The following is a 21281-nucleotide window of genomic DNA, read 5'->3' on the forward strand; positions in this document are numbered from 1 at the left end:
GAAGTCCTGCTAGACCATAAGTTAGGTGCACCATTCTAATTAACCAACCAATAACCATGCCAGATAGCATCTGAAATTGACTACAAAGGCTGTATGATATTACAGACAAAAACTGGCTTAATGTACAACTGACTTAGTTCAGTTTCTACCAAATTACCCTAGTTTCCATTTCAACAAAACATTTTATTTTTATGAAAAATAACTCCCAAAAGCTAACTGCTCATAAAAGCACAACAGCTGATGCAAACAAGCATACAGAGTTGATTGACACCATGTCTTGGAGTGGTGGGCCATGTACATCAAGCCTACCAGTATGTCTGGCAGTTAGAATATGCATGGTAACTGGTCCCTAGTGAGCACACTCAGCATTTAGCAAATGATTTCCGGAGCTCTGCCTAAAAGTGCTGGTACTGGATTATACACAAAGATAAAATGCACTGCAGTAATTTATGTGAACTAGAAGAAAAAGATTCAATCATAATTACTCTCAAATACATTGTCATCTACCAAAAAAGAGTGATTTCAAGTTATACTATGTGAAACATGTTTATATGATTCAAAAGTATCGAGAACTACAAAAGATTATCACCTTATAAAAGAGTAGAAGTACATAAAACGATTTAGATCTTTTAGCTCCTTTATAATGAGCCCATTCTACTGTTTATCAGAGGAAAAGGGTCATCTACAATAAACTGCAAGATGCAGGCTCTGGATTGAGAACGAAATTCAATTGTGGTTTGTTTACTTATCCTGAACAAACTGCAGCAGCACTCTGATAAGCTGATTTATATTTCTGACTATAAAATCAGAATTCATAGCTCTGACTATGAGTTATGTGCAGATAAAGTGAGAATTCAAATAAAATACCTACATATTCAATGTTATATTTATCCTTTTCTTAAATATATGGCTATTTTTTATAAACTATACATAAATGTTTTCAAATATTTTTGGAAATAATTTCCAATATGCCGTATTTAATTATTATTAAGGCTATGGACCCTGAGACTTAATTCTTGAGCCAAAAACGAGTGAAAAGGCAGAGAGTAAGTTGTAGAAAATAGGCAGGCTATAAATTCCACCACGTCAATATAATTCTGGTAAATATAGTTATTAGAATATAAACTTAGGCATCAAGAAACACATACAGAAATTGTTGACTGTTAGGACAGATGGAGATGTACTTTATATGATTTGTGTCCGTTTCTTTCCATTTAAGCTGCTTTACACAGAAAACATGCAGAGAATTACTAATTAATTTTAGGTGACATAAGCAAGAGAAAATTCTGATGTTAGATGCAGCAACAAATGGGTGTCATTCTTAAATATGATTTTGAAGCACCAAGAACGGCAGGAGACACTATCTGTACTTGTCATTAAGGCCTTCTACTTGCCAGAAGCAATTGATTTTATTAATTTTTCCTACTCTACAGCAGGAATTGCATCATTTTCAATCCAATGTAGGTGGACATTAGCGTGGAAGGGGTATCTCAAGACAGTTAACTGAAGTCTCCACAGACACAGCAAGAAGGGTCTCTACATACCTAAACAGAGATTATTTTCTGTAGCATTAAATTTTTTATTTGAAATCAAAAGATAGTACAAAGTATTAGTATTCATTTTTTTAAAAGATTTATTTATTATATCTAAGTATACAATAGCTGTCTTCAGACACCAGAAGAGGGCGTTAGATCTCATTACAGATGGTTGTGAGCCACCATGTGGTTGCTGGGATTTGAACTCAGGACCATTGGGAGAGCAGTCAGTGCCCCTTAACCACTGAGCCATCTCTCCAGCCCTAGTATTCATTTTTAATAAAAAATATAAAAGAATACAACTCATCAGTTCTAGAGAAAGCCAAGAATTTCTATACTTCTTTCCATTTCCTAGAGCAGTTTAGCAAGATTTCTGGCCAGTGCGGCTTTGTGAAATGGTCTGGGTACATACTCCTAATAACTGATGCTCTCACGCTCCGTGCTTACTACAGGCTACCTTCCATACTGTACCTACCACTGTGTGCTTACTATGGGCTACCTTCCACACTCTATCTGCCAGTGTCTGCTTACTACAGACTACTTTCCATACTGTATCTACCACTTCTAGCATCTACCACTCACTCTTACAACTCAAAATAAAAACCAAACTGCGGCTTCTCAAGACTCAGCCACACTCTCAGCCTCTGTATTTGATGATAAACACAGTACACTCTAGTCAGTGCTCAAGCAGGTATCAGAAAGAAGTTTTAAAATGAAACATTACAATGAGAGAGATACTTCTTAACTCCCGCCTATTATTTATAATCAACCTCTATAAAAACTGAGTGCTGGGAATGGAAAACTACGTAAATGCAGAAACAGGTATTATCACGTTGAATGTTCATTTAGTATAGAAAAAAAAACTAAGACCTATTCTTAACTGTCTCTGAAAAAAACCACTGGGTTCATTCCTATGACTTCATGGCCTTAGTTCATCTCTCTCTCACACACAACCTAAAGCAGGTAGAAAAAGAGCTTTGTTAGCATATAGTAACACCTATCCCCAGGGGTGAATCTCAGATAGTGTATCAGTTAATACATATTTCTCTTCCAAAAGAACCTCTCAAACTCAGTGAGAGATGCTGAAGGGCGTGTAATGATACTGCAGCTATGACTACAAGCATCCTGTAAAAATCTCTACAGAAAGACATATCCACTCATTCCTGAGAGGTTACCAGAGCCAAATCATGTAACTAATCCTTATTTTAATCTGGAATTCATGTAACTTACTTATAATTTTGATAAAGACATGATTTTTCAAAAAATAAATTTTATTCTAAGGTGATTAAAATTTCCCTTGGGACTCCTGATACTTTACCTAAGGAAAATCAGTGGAAAAACTGGTAGGAATCACAGAATAAACCATGGAGAAGGTGTAGAACTAGCTCTGGAGAAGGTGTAGAACTAGCTCTGATTCACTCTTTTTTCACTAATAGTAGCTTTTAGGGGTAGATAACTTTTCAAAAACAGATAAAATCCAGCCAACTTACCAGATATAGTAAAATATATAATCTAAAGCAGCCAAGCCGTGTGGAAGGTCGAGTAATAACTGAATCATTAAAAGTGTTAGTAAACCATGCATATTCAACGCCACTGCTTCTATGCTGTGAAGCAGCTAACAAATTATAAAAGACATTAGTGGTTTTAAAACGGCCTTGAATTTTTTTAAAGGAATTTTTTAGATGGTAATTAAATACAGTTAAAGCCTTTGGTTAGGAGATATTTAAAGTGTGCAATGGTCTAGTAAGCCTGATCCCTAAACAGTATGCATCTGTCCATCAATCTGTGTGCATTTTAAAAGTAGGTAAAAAATAATTTTTATCTTATACATTTCATGATCTTCATAAGATCTACTTAAAGACAGATGCATGCCAGCAGGTCTAGGGTCACCAGTGAAAGGTTTCAACAGCATTACGGTGAAACTAACCTCTGGCAGTTTCCAGGAAGCCACAGTGGAGGTTTGTTTGCATGCAGTCAGGGAAAGGTTAGGAAAGCAGAGCACAGGGGTGCTCCTGGAGCAGGTGCCTGCAGATGACTGGGAGGGACAGAAGGTACTGGAGAGGGAGGGGCCATGCAGCAGGGAAATACCATGGAGGGGAAGCCAGAGCAGGATGGGAGTGAGAGACACAGACTCACTCTGTCTGCGGTGCGGTGGAACAGTCCGTGGCATCCCCGGGAAGGAGCCCTGCCAAGGAGAGAAGGAGGGGGCACAATACCCACCCTGTGCAGAAAGAGATGGGGTGGGGAGGCATAATGAAGAAGGGAACCAGAGAAACATTGGTCTTCACTTTTTAAATAACACAGCAACAGTGTTAATGAGAAGTAAATTTCATTTTTTAACATACAGGCAGCTCAAACTATAACACATCAGAATTCAAAATCTAGTTGTCAAATATTTTACAGAAAATATCTCAGAACTCCACACCTCTTCGTAGGTAACACACAAATAAGCCTTTCTGGTATGCATAAACCCCAACATCATCTACTTTTAAGTATCAGCTTATTATTTTGCAGAAGAGCACTATAGAAGGGAAGATAAATTATATGTATTCACACACAGAAATATTAATTTATGAATCAGGAAATCTAACAGCGCAAAATTTTTCTTTTCAAGTTATAGATTTTCAAAAGATTAGAACACAAAAGTAAGGAAAGCTAGGGTTAGAAATAATTAGAATATTGTGACAATAAGTTCTTACAAAGTGTGGCATGCAAGACATAGGTGACGCATGCTTTTTAGTATGAGTAACTAAAGGTCCTTAATTTAACTTAATCATGTTTTACCAAAGTTGGAAGACATCTATCTGTATGGCAGACGTTGAACACCACAGAATCAGAAATATATATTTATGGGTATTAAAAGATAAGCACAGATAAAATTACAATACACAAATAAAATGGTCCCAATACTAGCAAACTACGCTGCTTTAGCCTGTTTTCTAAGTCAAACACTGCTTCTTCACATGCTCAAAACAGCTTCACAATGTCTGGAATAAATCCAAATTGAATGTCAGCTACTTATAAACAGATCAGTACATGGCTATAAGAGTCATGTAGAATGTTATTGGCTTTGAAAATTAATTTCGGTCAGGTACTGATTTCATATATAACTACAAAATGCACAACATAGCTGTTTTGCAAACAGTGTAAGACATGAACAGTAATCTTTTGTGTGCAGACTTCTACCTGTTAGAATATGAGCTCTCAGAAGCACAGGTGGCTCCTGTCAGTATTTATAAAGGTAGCTGGCACATGCTATATGCAAAACCTGATGCCTGAAATGATTAACATTACACTATGTAAAGGCAATTATGTGACCACCTCACAAATGTTACTTGTTCAAATACTGGTGCAAGGATGTGTGTGTGTGTGTGTGTGTGTGTGAGTGTGTGTGTGTATGTGTGTGTATATATATTTTCATACACACAAACCCTTTTGAGTGGCAAATATAAATACAACACTAAATAAATACATAAGTAAGACCATTTGGCAATGAAATAAATTCTTTAATTTCCTTTGAGAAACTATCTCCAAATATATCCAAATATACACATTAAATATCTCTGAGTTGTAATATGGCAACTCCCAGTGAAGAGGAAAATGGCAAATCTGAGTTTAAAATCAGGATAGTACAGGATAGAAATGCTAACCAATCATCCTGTCCAGGCTCCAAAGCAGGACACCAGTGGTCTCAAAAGAGAAATCTTTGAGATATACAGTTGTTTCACTTACTCTGTCATCCTATCTCCCAGGCCTAAGAAAAAGGAAATAGGTTTCTTGCTAGTAAAATTATAAAATTATAAACATTAATGTTTAAAAACCCATGCATTTTGGGATGCATCTGTGGCAGATTTCAGATTTTATAAAAATATACTGGGAAACTTTGACATCATGAGTCTACTGCACAAGCAGGAAAATGACTGCTGACTACACATATTATTCCGCTGAAATGATTAATGAATTGATGTCGTATATGTCTCTCCTATATGCAGTGTTATGAACTAAGATTATTATGTGTTAGAAATTACTCCAACAGAACATTTTGAAATATATGCCAGATCATTTTCCCTTGACTCTCTCATATGCAATACTCAGTTACTAAACCAGGCGAGAGTAGAATTAGGTGCAACTGTGAACAGTTTTAACTTGTACAAGCCTTCCCATATGACATGACAGTCTGCACATTCCCACACTTGGTTTAACAGTAATCCAGGTCAGCTGATTATGTGACAGGACATAAGATTCTCAAGACCTTCTTTGCTGTCTGATGGAGACTGAGGGTTGATTTCTGTAATCATTTAAGTTAAGGTGCTCAAACAAATGACTGACTTGTAACAAGAACACATCAGCATAATTTTGAATTTAATGTGCAAACTGACTTTGTATCTCTAAACATTAAGCTTAAACAGTCTAAAAATAATACTGGAAGTACACAGGGTAATAAAATTTCGTTCTTGTCCTATGTTTTTTCATCCAAATAATTTATTTCATAATTTTCCAATTAAATATTATCACATCATTTCCCCTTTTCTAACTTTTCCCATATGCCCCCACTCCTCAAATTCATGCTGTCTCTTTTTTTTTTATTAGATATTTTCTTTATTTACATTTCAAATGCTATCCCGAAAGTTCCCTATACCCTCCCCCCACCCCTGCTCCCCTACCCACCCACTCCCACTTCTTGGCCCTGGCATTTCCCTGTGCTGGGTCATATAAAGTTTGCAAGACCAAGGGGCCTCTCTTCCCAATGATGGCCGATTAGGCCATCTTCTGCTACATATGCAGCTAGACACACGAGCTCTGGGGGTACTGGTTAGTTCATATTGCTGTTCCACCTGCAGGGTTGCAGCCCCCTTCAGCTCCTTGGGTACTTTCTCTAGCTCCACCATTGGGGGCCCTGTGTTCCATCCAATAGCTGACTGTGAGCATCCACTTCTGTGTTTGCCAGGCACTGGCATAGCCTCACAAGAGGCTGCTATATCAGGATCCCTTCAGCAGAATCTTGCTGGCATGTGCAATAGTATCTGGGTTTAGTGGCTGATGATGGGATGCATCCCTGGGTGGGATAGTCTCTGGATAGTCCATCCTTTCATCTTAGCTCTAAATTTTGTCTCTGTACCTATATCCTTTCATGAGTATTTTGTTCCTTATTCTAAGGAGGAATGAAGCATTCACACGATGGTCTTCCTTCTTGGTTTTCTTGTGTTTTGCAAAATGTATCTTGGGTGTTCTAAGTTTCTGGGCTAATATCCGCTCATCAGTGAGTGCATATCTAGTGACTTCTTTTGTGATTGGGTTACCTCACTAAGGATGATATCCTCCAGATACATCCATTTTCATGCTTTTTGTTTAATTATTCGAATTCAATATTAAATAATGCTGTTCTTAAGAGTGGGCTAGTACAAGATCAGTAAAGACTACCTCTGAGAAAATCAACAAGGTCCGCTATAAAGCCCAGACTGGCTTTGGACTTGTGGCTATCCTGTTACATCAGCCTCTGAGCACAGGGGTCAACAGGACTGCACCAACCACAGCTGGATCTGTAACTATATATTTAAAATGAACCTTCAGCTGGGCTTGTTGGTGATTTAATCTCCACACTCAGGAAACAAAGGCACCTGGAACTCTGCTGGGTTCAAGGGCAGCCTAGTATTCACAGGGAATTCCAGGCAGCCAGGGCTAAAGAGTGAAACCATGTTGCAAACAGAAAGAAAAACAAAGTAAGATGACCTTTGGTTTCTCAGAGCAGCGGCCTCCCACAGCATTCCTGAGCCATGCAAGTACTTCTCAGCTTAAGCTTCCTTGAGTGCAGGGAAATTACCAGCATCTAGACAAACTGTTGGTCACAGTAAACAGGCATCTATCTTACTGTGGGTTGGGGCCGTGTCTTTTTCTATACTCAGTGGAACAGAGCTTGGCACAAAGTAATATGCATACAAGTATGTATGTGCTCTTTTTCTTTTCCCTCGGCTCTACTGCCTTGTTTAGTATTTCTTGTGTGTTGTAGCTATCAGGGGACACCAAGCCCACTCACTCAACTCTCCAGAGGAGACTCATGGTGGCTTCAAAGTGCCTGCTTTTCTGCCGCCCAGCCTCAGGCCGACACCCTTAGCCATCTCCTCAGGCTGTCATCCGTCTCATACTGCCTTTCACATTTCCTTCCTTCTCCTACATGGCTTCTGACAAACCCTAGTCAGTAAACCTCCCAGCCATCAACCCTTTCGATCCTTCACTGCAGGCAGATTTCTTCCTTCATGTTTAGATAATGTTCAAGAGAATTCTCACAAATACATGCTAATAATCAAAGTGACAGTAGCAGTATCAAAAACGACTAAGCTGTCTCAAGATGTTATGAGAAAATGTGAAGATGAGAGATTATCATCTGCAACCTTCTCAAAGGTCTAGGCAGATTTTAAAAACTCACACTGAAATGATATTTAAATAGCCTTTTCATTTCTAAAATTTCTGCCTTAAAAAAAAAAAACCGTAAAGTTTACAAACAAGAACCACACTGCACCCCCACATTTGCATCACCTACACCCTGCCTAAATATGCTGAACTCCTACTTTTAAAAGATCATCTAAGAGATTGGAGAGATGGCTCAGCAGTTAAGAGCACTGACTGCTCCTCCAGAGGTTGAGTTCAATTCCCAGCAACCACACGGTGGCTCACAAACATCTGTGATGGGATCCGATGCCCTCTTCTGGTGTGTCTGAAGACAGTGATAGTGTACTCACATACATAAATCTTAAAAAAGAACATCAGGAGCAAGGTATAATTTTTGAGTGTAAAGAAAATCACTATAATTACAGTAACTGGGGGCTGGTGAGATGGCTTAGTGGGTAAGAGCACCCGACTGCTCTTCCAAAGGTCTGGAGTTCAAATCCCAGCAACCACATGGTGGCTCACAACCATCCGTAACAAGATCTGACGCCCTCTTCTGGAGTGTCTGAAGACAGCTACAGTGTACTTACATATAATAAATAAATAAATCTTAAAAAAAAAAAAATTACAGTAACTGTTTCCAAAATAATGTTTTTCAAATGAAGCCCAATGAACAGGGGGAACAGATCACACTGTAAACTTAACTAGATACGTAAATATTATTGAAATAAATGAACATGCATTTATTTATTCACTGAATGGACCCCAGTGAAAGTACAGTAATTCCTAGATTAGACTTTCTGACTCTGTACGCACATGAGCTTTCACACCAACTTTCTATTTTCCCTTAGGACATGTGTGTGTTCCAGGTTAACTGTACACTTACTGTTGCCACACCCACCCACCCCACTGCCCACCCACCCCACCGCCCACCCCAGCTGCCTTTCCTAACAGTTCTATAGTTAAGAATGGTGCAATCATCCCATTCTAATTTTTAAAACCTTCCCTCTGGCAAGGCTCTTCCACGTGCTTTGGGGATATGGGACTATGGACCACTAGTCAGGGGTGCTAAGTTATAGTGCTGCTCCAGCCACTTTTTTGCTATAGACATGTAATGGACTATTTACTATATACCTTGATTTTTATTCCTATCTCCAAAACAAAGGAATGCGGCCAGGTGATGCCTATAATATAAACAAGTGATGGTGAAAGCTGAAGCCTGAGTTTTTGACAGTGCATGGCTAAAGCCCTGACCTTTACTTCTCCCAAGATTACTGTAAACAGGGAATCAGGAATATGCTGGAGTTGTTCTGTATCAGTTACTTAAAAGGCAGACTAAGATCCTGTTTCAGAACAGTGAGGCAGGGGCTGGGGGGGGGGGCAGGGAAATTATAAAGTTTAATGACTTCCCTGAAGATGCAAAGTGAAGCTTTTCATACTTAACAGAAAAACCAAATAATGATATTTAAAACTACAACAGCCTATGGGAAAACTGGAGACCCTAGAAAGATCAAATACTCATGTAGAGACACAAGACAATCTTTCATCCCAGACTTGTCTCCAAACATTTATGTCCCCACACCCTTCAACATCAAAGGAGAATCGTGCTTTCTTTGGCTATGCACGTCTTCTCTTAGAGTCCTCCATCACCTTCCCTTCCAACCTCCTCAGCTATCTAGACCTCCCCAACCCTCCTACCTACACAGGCCTTTCATCTGTTCTTATCAGTGACTCAGTAGTCCTACTGGCTGTTTAGGAATAGAGGAGTCATTATCTATTTGTGTATTTCCTTCTCTGATTCCTCACTTTTCCTTCAAGAACCAAGATGATCTTCAAGTAAGTTAATTTCTATTATCATTCCACTAGAATGCAATTACACATTGTATGAAAAGAAACAAAAGTAACAATCTTGTAAAATTTAAAGGTTTACAGATATGTTTTCTTAGTTGGATTGACTACTAGACTTTATATTTTCCTATTAATCTGTGTTACTGGGACTCTGTTACAATATAGAACACAAAAGGAATCTCAAAGTATACCAAGCTCTAATTAATAGAAGTCTATTACTTTCTCCATACAATAGGATAATGTCTGACATTCTGAAGCGAGTTCCAAGTACTCAAGGTACTTTTAACACTAAATATACCTGATATATAACACTTTCAAAAAGAATGAATAATATTTAGGTAGCTATTTCCTACTGCTTCTAATAAACCACCCCCAACTATGTTTTCATGTATTATTTCCTAGTTCCCTCAATAACCTATAATTACAATAATAAAACCTATTTGGAAAAGTCTCAACACAAAGGGGAATATGCTTTCTCTATCGTACACCTTCCGAATGGACGTGTAAGTGGGACAGTAGTATTACTACTCTCACAAACATGCAATGAGGAAAGAGCAAGCACTCCAATCGGATGGGCCACAGTATGCAGAATGGGAAAGCTATTAAAAGCACACTCGCTTGTATAGAGCACACAAGAGAAGCTTTGGAAAGCACATAACAACTGGGAGACAAGCGAAGCGCCACTCACCTAAAGAAAAAAATAGCTATGGCAGATTCAAAATTATTAGTGGTTAGATTAAAAATCAAAGCAACACACCAAATAGCAAAGGGCAGGAGTGAAGACTAGGGGACTTACAGGAATCCTTCTCCAGGGTGTCTGGGTATATTTATCAGCATATGTACACCTTTCCTCTTTAGATTTCTGGTGACAGTTACATCGGGTTGCCTGGAGAAAACCACAAATGTTTAAAATGGTTTAATTTTGCACATACACATAGGCAGTTAGAGGCTGTCATAGAAAGAGCAGGCCGACTCAAGTGGCACAGTACAATGCAGCTCTGGATATTTTGATGGCAGACATGCCTACATCAAACAACAAGGTCTACCCAATTGTCTCTCCTTTTTCAGGGACTGTGCTTAAGAGATAACCAGTAAGCTAAACTTCAAATAGTCAAAATTTCTCTTGGCAATCTCTTAAACTGTCTAAAAAATTCACTATATCTAATTTTATGTGTTTATATAACATCACATCTAGACGTAAAATATATGTAAAAATCAAGGGCATAAACAGAATACTACTGAAAATTATATTCTTTTTCTGGTCTATTTTGACCCTGCTGTTGTAAAGCATTGTACTCTACCCTTCACATGATCTTCATCAGGCAAACCGTAACTACTTACAAGAGACTCTCATGGCTGGGCCTGATGACATTCCTTTGTTAGACAGGGTGGAAAGGTTCCACTCAGTCACCTGAGATTCTAGACACCCTTCAGCACCCTCCCACCAGCTATACTAACCTCTGCCTGAATGACGGTGGCCCTGTCGTCTTGAGGGAGTGCTAGAGTTTATATCCTCTGGAGCATTAACTAAGAGGGAACTGCATCTGGGCAGCAGTGGGTGAGAATGTCCAGGGGTGTAGCCGCTGTGGGCTCACCCATGCTCCTTTAAACAACCCTTCAGCTATGCTCTGAAACGAAACTGAACAGACTCACTGGTCCCCAAAGCTGGGCTTTGGTGGAACTGTACTTCAGGCTGATGATGAGGAAATGTCTATTTATAACTCCTGGGGAAACTGTGGCAACAACCATGAAGGACCATTTCTTAAAGTGGATTTCTGATGGAACTCTTCGGGGCATTAAATACAGACAGTCCAGTTGTCATGTCTGTTTCTCTGTTCATCCTGAGACTCTTTAACGACCCAATTACTTTACTGTCCTGGAGTACTAGCAATTCAAAAACAAATTCTCTGCACAACTCAAATCACCTGCCCTTTTTTGTTGTTTGGGTTTGTTTTTTTGTTTGTTTGTTTGTTTGTTTGTTTTTTCGAGACAGGGTTTCTCTGTATAGCCCTGGCTGTCCTGGAACTCATTTTGTAGACCAGGTTGGCCTTGAACTCAGAAATCCACCTGCCTCTGCCTCCCAAGTGCTGGGATTAAAGGTGTGAGCCACTACGCCCGGCAAAATGAATTCTTTTTTTTTTTTTTTTTTTGGTTTTTCGAGACAGGGTTTCTCAGTGTAGTCCTGGTTGTCCTGGAACTCACTCTGTAGACCAGACTGGCCTCGAACTCAGAAATCCGCCTGCCTCTGCCTCCCAAGAGCTGGGATTAAAGGCGTGCACCACCACACCTGGTTCACCTGCCTTTTTAACCATACCTGATCTGTCTGTTCCTATCCATTCATGAGCTGGATGCCTGTAATATGACCTCAGTAGCACAGTTCACTGTTATGGCCTTTACATTCTCCATGAAATTAGTATTTTATAAAGCTGAATCTGCTGTCGAATTGTTTTTTTGGCTTTCAATAAATATTATTTTGATTTTTGCAATTTTATGCAGTTTTTTTACCTAGCCTTTTAATTATTACAAACTATCCTATAAGTGAATTCAAAGTACTATACAAATGGTTTCCTTATGAACATTTAACATTACAACAACTATAAAATTATGAAGATTCAAGCAAGCCTTGCGCTGAGAAATCATTTATCATTGCCACAGACAGGAAATTACTTTTCTAGAATCCCTTTGGTATAATACAATACATAAGGCCAAGAACTTAGTTTCACTCTGCTCACAGATAAAATGCCCAAATGTACTCATTCCTCAACACTTGTCTGAAAGAAAGCCATTTACTCTCCATCAATAAACAAAAGAAAAATGAAGAACTTTACATTCCCACAAAAGAGGCCATCAACAATGAACCAACAAAGAATAATTCACATGGATACTTCATATTTTATGTCAAAGTTCAATCATATATTCTACTGGAACATAGGTACTCTGAACACAATGCTACATGAACCTTCAAAAGTCAAAACTAACGTCAAACTCCACTCCCACTCAGTCTTATAAAAGCGAACACTGCCCCAATGTTGAGGAGCCTTGGCTTTAGTCTGTTATAATACTTACAAGCTGCTGCTCTAATAGTTGGATTTTTTCATCTTTTTTCTTTATTTCCTCTTTAAGTTGTTTTATTTCATTTAGTAAATCTTCATTCTGAAATATGAAAAAAAATGCTGTTATATGAAATTTTCTAATGGGAAGTATAACATCAGTGAAGTCAAGCAATGAATGACGTATTTGTTCATCTAAAAGGAAATCTTCTACTAACAATTTTAAAGTAGTTTCATGGTCTAATGGCAACTGAATGTAATCAATGGGGAAAAGGGAAGGAACAGCTAATACTCACCAAGCTCCCACCTGGATCAGCATTTATGATGACCCTGACTACAAGCAGGTATGTGCTTAACTGCTCTGCACTGACTTAATAAAGACACTGGGACAAAGGTTATACAGGAAAGGAAATCACCATGGAAAACTAACTTCAACTAAGATTTCAAGGACAATTCTAAGTTGTCTCTTAGAAAATATCAAGGGCAGGACAGAGGGAACAGATAATTAATGTATAGTAGAACTGTATAATATATAGTAAAACTGTATAATTAATGTATAGTAGAACTTTCAAGATTGGCTCAGAACTCAGCAAAAGATAAATAAATACGCCTGGTGAGTTCCAGGGAAGGCGTGTCCTTCAAAGATCCACCGTCCTGACAAGTGCTGCGAGAATTAGAGAGAAAGGCAGCAGTCAACATCATTAACTAGACATGCCCAATACTGCAAAGCAGAAGCTGCACCCAAGGCACTGCAATACTCCAGAAGAGAAGCCTGAATGAACCAAGAGTGATCACAGGCAACTTACATCTAGTGGGAGGAGTCAAATCTGTTTCTAGCTTGAATGACATTACAAAATGCTATGAATCAAAAGAAATAGAGAACACAGGACACAATAATCTATTCCATCTCAGCTTGAATAAGAAATAAACAACAAATGATCTGTCTAGACACAAAGGAAATAGGACAAGAATTAATATCAGTGTCAATGTGTATATCGTGTAATACTAAACATATGGACAACTTAGAAATGAAAAACCAAACCATGAGAGCAGGGCAATGTGAAAAGGTGAGGTTAGTTCTGTCTCTTTATAGCAAGTTCCTGGCCCGGTGTGGTGGCACATACTTGTTACCACAGCAGTTCAAAGGTGAGGAGTTCACAGGAGGATCTGAGTTCTAAGTTAGCCTCAGCTATACAGCAAGGTCAAGAACAGCCTGGACTAAATGAGACCTTGTCTCAAAATTAATTCTTTGCATATACAAAATTTCATAAAATTTGAGAGAAAAATGATGTGAGGAAAAAAGAAGTTAGCCACAACACTAAGGAAATTTTAGTATACTTCAAGGTTATCAAAATCACTAGTTTTAAACTAGATGCACATATGAAACTGTTTTATAAAACCTAGTCTTCTGCAGATCTGCTGATGTGAAACACTTTGTGTTGAATCGCATGGCTGAGAGCAATTGAGTAACAATAGGTAGACACCAAATGGAAAAGGCCAGATTACTAACCCATGTAACTATTGTGCCATTTGGCTTCCAGTAAGTTACTCAGAAGTCACTAAGCAGCCTATGCGCCTCTGCCCAGCTAGTTCCAGCCTGGGCCATCTGAATCATCTGAAAGCAGCATTTGCTATGCCCAAGTAGAACTCATACGAATTCCCAAAGCTCATTCTCCTTTATACTGCAATGCAATGTCACACAACAGGGCTGACCCCTCAGTTTGGCTCTCAGATTGAAGAAGACACATGAAGCAGAAGTTTAGCTACTCTACGGTTCATGTGTAACTGAGACTTAGCATTATGTTATTTGAAGTCAGTAATGATCTGAGATTATGTTATTGCAAAGACAAACAAACATGGACAATTATACCTTGGAAAATTATACCTTGGATGTGAACACCTTTACTTGAAAATATTAAATGAACCAAAAGTATTTGTGCATGCTTGAGAAATAGTTGTAAAAGAGCCATCTACTAATATCTAAAAATCATGAGAATTATAATATTTTCAATTACTTATTAAAATATACATGAATTCTATAATTAGATTTTCAAACATGTAAAAGGTAATCTCATTATCTTAATCTTTCTTCAGTTCTGTGGATATATGAAATACTACCATTTTAACTTCACTGAAATCCTTATTTTGATAATTATTACTCATGGATATAAGCAAGAGTAGTTACCCAGGGGCAAGTTACTTTCCACCTGACAAGGGATGATTTAAAGCATCACTGGACTACCAGTTTAGTTTCATACAATGGCAAAGGTTCAAAGGAAATCTCATTGATTCCCCAGACAGCAAAGCTCTAGGTTGGCCTGTTTCCTACACTACTGATCTCATGCATGGCCTTAGAGATGTTAAAAAAGTATTTGGCCACTGAAGCTACAATCTCAGATCATTTTTGTGACATTATATCACTAAGTTGTCTGGGCTGGCCTTGAACCTACTGTGTAGCACAGGCAGACTTCAAATCTGCATCCTGGGTGGTAGGATCTAAGGCATATGCCACTACAGACTGCTAAAAGCTTTAGTTTTTTTGATACCGCTATTAATCATAGCTTAAAATGTTGCTGCTGTATTATTCTATAGTAAAAACTCTGAAATCTTCAGTGTAAATACCTAGCCATACCTTATATATCTGATCGCCGTCTTCTGGCTCTGGACTGGATGGCAATGAGAGCTGAACATCATGCAATGATCCACTTCCGTCATGCTACCAGGGAAAAAGATAACAAATAAAAGATGAATACAATAATCACCAGCATCCCTTGAACTCCAATTCCCCCTAGTTTAAATACAGAAAAAGAACAAGTAAGAGCTAAAATTTCCAAAAGCTCCTCCCCGCCGCCTGCACTGGTGGGGGGTGGGGGTGCGGGAGTGCAAGAAAGGGGAGAGCAGTAGCAAAGACAGCCCAAGGCAACTGCAGAGCCCTGAACCTCTAAGAGTTAAAAACAACCAGGGGTGATGTCCCAAGGACATTAATTAACTCAGCTAGGAAAAATGGCAAGTTCAGCCAAATCTGCTTTGGTCTGGATACAGGTTTTGAATATAAACAATTCACAAGTAAATTTAAAAACTCAACAAAGCTTGGCCATAAAAATCATTTGATTAAATCCTAGGTATCCAAGAACATGTGTCATGTGACTCTAAGACACCTGAATAAATGAATATAAGCCATCTGAAAAAAAGGCCAAGTGAGGTTCTGTGCTGTAAACCAGGATAGACACAGACAAAGGGGAAACTTCAGGGACAGATACAAGAGGAAGCTGGAAATGTTCCATGTCTTAATGAGTTGGTGCTATATAAGCCCAAATACAAAAAGTTCTATCCTATGATGGATAAGTCTTAGCCATCCTACAAGCTACAGAATGTAAGAAAATTAGTGAAAAAGCAAAGTATTTTGTCTTTAAACACCAAAATAGAAAAGTGAGAATACCATTAAATCCTCCCTTTTTGATGAACTGATTTTCTAGTTTAAAACGTCCCATATTCAATGATTCAAAGAGACGATGTCAAGGAAGATAAAGCAGTGCAGGATGTGCCCGAGGTGATGCTGAGGAACTGAGTCCGCGCAACAAGCACATCTGCAGCAGCTCCAGGACCACTGCCTCCTATTTAATCCATTTGTTACACAACAAACCGATTCAATCAGAATCTGCAGAAATGGGCCACAGAATATGTATTTAACAAAACTTAACAAGCAATACAGATTGCAGTTAAGACTAATAAACATTTGCCAAATTCTTGGCATTGGATAAATTCCATTACTACTAGGGATATTATGAACACTAAGACCTGAGTGGGGTGTGTGTGTGTGTATTGCATTATTGCATGCAAGTATGCATGTGGAAAGTGGGAAACTATCCCATTGTCATCTTCAGGAATGGCATTCATTTCTTTTGTGATGGTCTTTCACTGGTCTGATTTACCAATGAGGTGCCCCACCCCCACCCCCTGTCTCTACCTTCCCAGTGCTAATACATACCTCGCATGTCACATGACTACTGGGGATTAAAATTCAAATTCTTTTGTTTTCAAAATGAGTGTTTGACTGAATGAGCTATTCCCCTAATCCCAGAACATTAGATTGTGAAATGGTTTTAAAACAGAGGCACAGATAAGGTATTTATTTATTTTACAACACACATCTCAGTAAGAAGCTCATCTCTCTTCCAATGGCATGGCACGGCATGGCAAATGCAGGGTCTTACCAAAAAAAAAAAAAAAAAATGTGTATTTGTGAAAAAGAGGTTCTGAAAACTTAGCCTACTTCCAAATAACTAAATATCTTCCTGCCTACAGTACAGAACACCAAAAGAGTGGGAGAAAACACAGCACATACTGTTTTTCCATGTCTCTGGGTGTAGTTGTGGGATATTATGCAGCAGGGCAAGAAAAAGAAAAACCTAATCTAGGTGAAAGGAAAGAGAGAGCTCAGCCAAGCTGAAAACACCAGGGATAAACAGTATCTATCAGGAAACCCACTAACCTGCATCACCCAAGCACAACTGCTCTTGAACAGCTTATCCAAGGTTGAAAGACAGGCAAGAAATAAACTAAAACTATAAGCAGGTCCCAACTAGCCTCTGCTGAGCACCAAACAGATGTACACCATAGGACAAAAGCACTAAAAAAGGAACCATACCATGGTTTCAATCCAGAGTTTGTACCCTGAGGCCTATTAGACCTGTCCCTATCTAAGAAGGAGGTAGGGGTGTGTGTGTGTGTGTGTGTGTGTGTGTGTGTGTGTGTGTGTGTGTGTGTGTGTGTATTCACTATGGAACTCAAACAAGATAAAAAACTAAACATATAACACTGAACTATCCAAGACACAATACAAAATTACTACATATACAAACAGAAAAATATCAACTCACATGAACACTAAAGCCTAATGGCACAGAATTTAAAATTAACTAGAAGAGGTATACTTATAAGGGTTATCGTTAAAAAACTGCAAAACTATGGGTAAACTCCTAAAGTAAATAGAAGAAAATATCTCTACCCACAAATAAAATATGTAAGGTAAAAATAATTAAATATTTTTAAAATTTAAAGCCTTACTTGCGATGACAGAAAGAATATGAAAACAGATGGGCAGAAATGACCTAATATAACTAATTAACAGAAAACACACTGACCAGGAAGAAGAAATGAATAGAGTCTGCTTAGGAGTGTGTGGGGGCAATAGCAAAAGATGTCCACATTCATTCACCGATGTCACAGAAGAAATGTGCAAGCATAAAACATGGGAGGAGTTGAAGAAGCTCTATTCAAGGAACTGAATTAATCAACTAGGTCCTGTGAAAACAGGGGTTCACTTCAGTAACAGTGGGACTCTCAAAAGCTGGAAAGGAAAACAAACTTCCAATCCTGCATGAGCCTAAAGAGGAAATCATAGGTAAATGAGAAAATGAAGTTCTAGACCTAAGTGTATGGAATGCAATTAAAGGGGAGTCTAGGGAAAGTGGTGGTTAGAAAGGCTGACATAAATAAAAAGGCTTCTCACCTGTATCTAGAACACAATAGACCAAGAACAAGTAGAGAACAGAAATGAAACAGTAAGGAACAGGAAGTAAAACAACAAAAAACAATCAATGAAACTCATAACAGTTTCTTTGGTCAAGATGTGGTGGTGGCTGCCTTTAATCCCAGCACTGGGAGGCAGCGAGGCAGGCCAGTTTCCATAATTTCCAGGCCAGCCATAGAGACTGTCACTAAAACAACAACAACAAACAAACAAAAATACCCAGGTTCTTTAGAAACTATAAAAACATGTAGCATAAATGTATCAAGAGCCATCACATGTACAATTCTAAAGTGATCCTATCAATCACATCCCTAACAGCAAAACTAAAGTGTGTCAGTAAAACATGACCAATATGCTTTACAACTAAGATCAAAGATTCCTAACAGAATTCTGAAAATCAGATTCAAAGTATCCAGGAACTAAAAGTGTCATGAACAAATGGAACTAATTCAATGAATACAAAGCTAGTTCAACCACCTACAAGGAATGTAATCACACATATGAACACAGGAAACCTCAACACATGCCTGTCACCCCAGCACTACGGACACTGCAGAGGGTCAGAGGCCTGTCTGAGCACTATAGCAGAGCTTTGGGAGGGAAAGCTGTGGTGAGGAAGGAGAGGCTAATCAGAGGTGGAATGAGATGGACAGGTAGGCAAGTCGTGCAGAGTACTCACTAAGAAAGTAAGAGAAGCCCTAAGCTGGTGCTCTTATTTAATGGCTTCATTTGTAATTCTTTTAAAACACACACTATAGCCTCAAAAAGTTAACTTCTATAGCCCATAAATGAAACTGTCAAATTCCTGTTCTATTTACAAAGTTACTGACACATCCTTAAGAATTTTATTCATACCAATACTGTTCCTTATTATCAAGGTATTAAGATTAGAAGTTAATTTAATTTAAAAGAAACCAAGGCACTATATCCTCAGTTTTCTTTTCTCCAAACGGTGTCATGAAGCCCAGGCCGGACTCAAGATGCTGCACAGCTACGAATACCTTAAATTCCAGACCTTCCTGACTCAACACCCAAGTGCTGGGATTACAGGCAAGATGTCAGTACGTTTAATTTAATGAGGGTGGGAACCAAACCTAGAGCCTCATGCATGGCAGACAAGCACTCTACCAACTGTACTACCTCCCCAGGCCCCACCTAAGACTTTAAACACTAGGGAGGTGGGAAGAGAGTGACTCAATAGGCTTACCTAAGAAAATTAGCAAGCCTTAATAAGTTGTTTCTACATCTTAAATTAAAAAAAAAAAAAAAACTTGGCTTCTATTTTTAGAAGGCTAGCAATTTAGATTTTAAAAGATCAAAGAGGAAAAAGGTTTTTTTTAGATCAAAGCACAAGAGCTTAATGATCATCGACACACTCTTTACCTGAATTAATTAGTAAGACTGCTCCTCTCTTAAATAAGACACTCACAATGGTAGTGTTATCTATTCAACCTTGACTAAGGCCAAAGTATCTGGGACAAAATTAGAAAATACTTTGAGACATGTAACAGAAAATTATAAATGGAATGAAAACATCTTATTTTTAAAGATGGTGTTTCAGGTAAAGGCACTTGTCACTACACCTGAGAGCCTGAGTTCAGTTCCTAGGAACTGCGTGGTGAAAAAAGGAAACCAACCCTTCCAAGATTTGCTTTGTTGTTCAGCCTCCACACACACACACACACACACACACAGACACACACACACACACACTCGCATGCAGACACATGCACTCACACACACATACACTCACACACACACACACATGCACTCACACACACATACACTCACACAATAAATTAATTTAATAAATAATACTAAGAAATAATTTCACACATGATGCTTTTACTTCATAATATACATAATAGGTAAGTAATACTGATGTTGGACACTGTTTTGAATGTTTTGCATAAGGATATTTAACAAACTCAAGAAGAAAATAAGATACAAAGTGTAGCAACTGAAGAAAATATGAACAGTTTGGTTAGCTCACTGCCCAAATACTCTAGGCTTTTACTGAGTGAAGTATCAGCAGTTTCTTTAGTTGAATTCTAAATGCAATTATAATGCTAATGTATTCATCTACAAATCACAAAATAAGACCTGTTTTCAGACTGAGAGTTGAATCCAGGCTCTTGTTCCCACTCGGAAAGAACTCTACCACTGAGCTGCATTCCCTGTCGACACTGGCATTTTATTAAAGATGAATACCCATTCTCATCTAAGAGCATGAAAGGATAACTGTCAGCCAACCTTCTCACAGTGTTCTTTTCTGAGACAGTATGAAAGTAAACTTCTGAACTGATACCTAGCTTCCACATACTAACCACTGCAAAACCTGGTAATGCCATCTTACCCGGGAGGTTCTCTCAGGAGACTGCAAAACCTGGGGCCTTCCTATGAGTTCCAGAGCAGCTGCAGTGGACATGAATACTTGAAATGGTTAGGAAACCATTCTGGCAGCACTGAGCAGTCTGTGCTGACAAGCATCATCAGTGATGTCAACAAAGCTGCTTTGTGTTTAGACAGGCTAGCACGCCTGGTCATGGAGGAATCTCAAGAAAGCCAGCAGGGGAAAGGGAAAGGGCTTCTTTTTATTTTCAAAAGTAGTTGTTTGTTTGTAAATTCAAAGATACACAGACAAATCTTATCAAATCCAGTCCACAATGTCAATTAACAATTTTGAGTACTACTGTTTATAATTGATCTATGGTATTTAAAATCTAGTAATTCAAAGCAACATCCAAGGATATAAAAACTAGGCTTTAAAGCCTGATTTTCAGTTTTTCAAAAGTGAGTTGGTCCTGACGGATGCTTGAGGCATAGCATCTTAAACAAAAGAGAAACAGGTGACATTTGAAAACAAGTGAGAGTGCTGAAATCCATGAAAAACCTCATCCTAAGAGTATGAAAAAATACTATCTGTAAAGC

At 38.5% G+C, this 21281-nt stretch overlaps 1 protein-coding gene across 8 annotated transcripts in view; it reads right to left on the reverse strand.

Moving 5' to 3' along the window:
* Ccser2 (coiled-coil serine rich protein 2) overlaps positions 1–21281 on the reverse strand; it is a 104043-nt gene that overhangs the window by 11918 nt on the left and 70844 nt on the right. For 3 of the 8 annotated variants that reach the window (XM_029541450.1, XM_021203079.2, XM_021203076.2), the window contains 4 exons: positions 15450–15533; positions 12834–12920; positions 10564–10653; positions 3672–3756 (listed from right to left, as the gene is read on the reverse strand). In XM_029541450.1, coding sequence (XP_029397310.1) covers positions 3672–3756; positions 10564–10653; positions 12834–12920; positions 15450–15533 — 346 coding nt within the window. Of the gene's footprint in view, positions 1–3623; positions 3757–10563; positions 10654–12833; positions 12921–15449; positions 15534–21281 lie in introns of all 8 variants that reach the window. The other 5 variants (XM_029541447.1, XM_021203075.2, XM_029541451.1 and 2 more) reach the window with 2 other exon arrangements.

The sequence above is a fragment of the Mus pahari genome, chromosome 8, assembly GCF_900095145.1.
Source record: "Mus pahari chromosome 8, PAHARI_EIJ_v1.1, whole genome shotgun sequence".
Classification (NCBI taxonomy): Eukaryota; Metazoa; Chordata; class Mammalia; order Rodentia; family Muridae; genus Mus; species Mus pahari.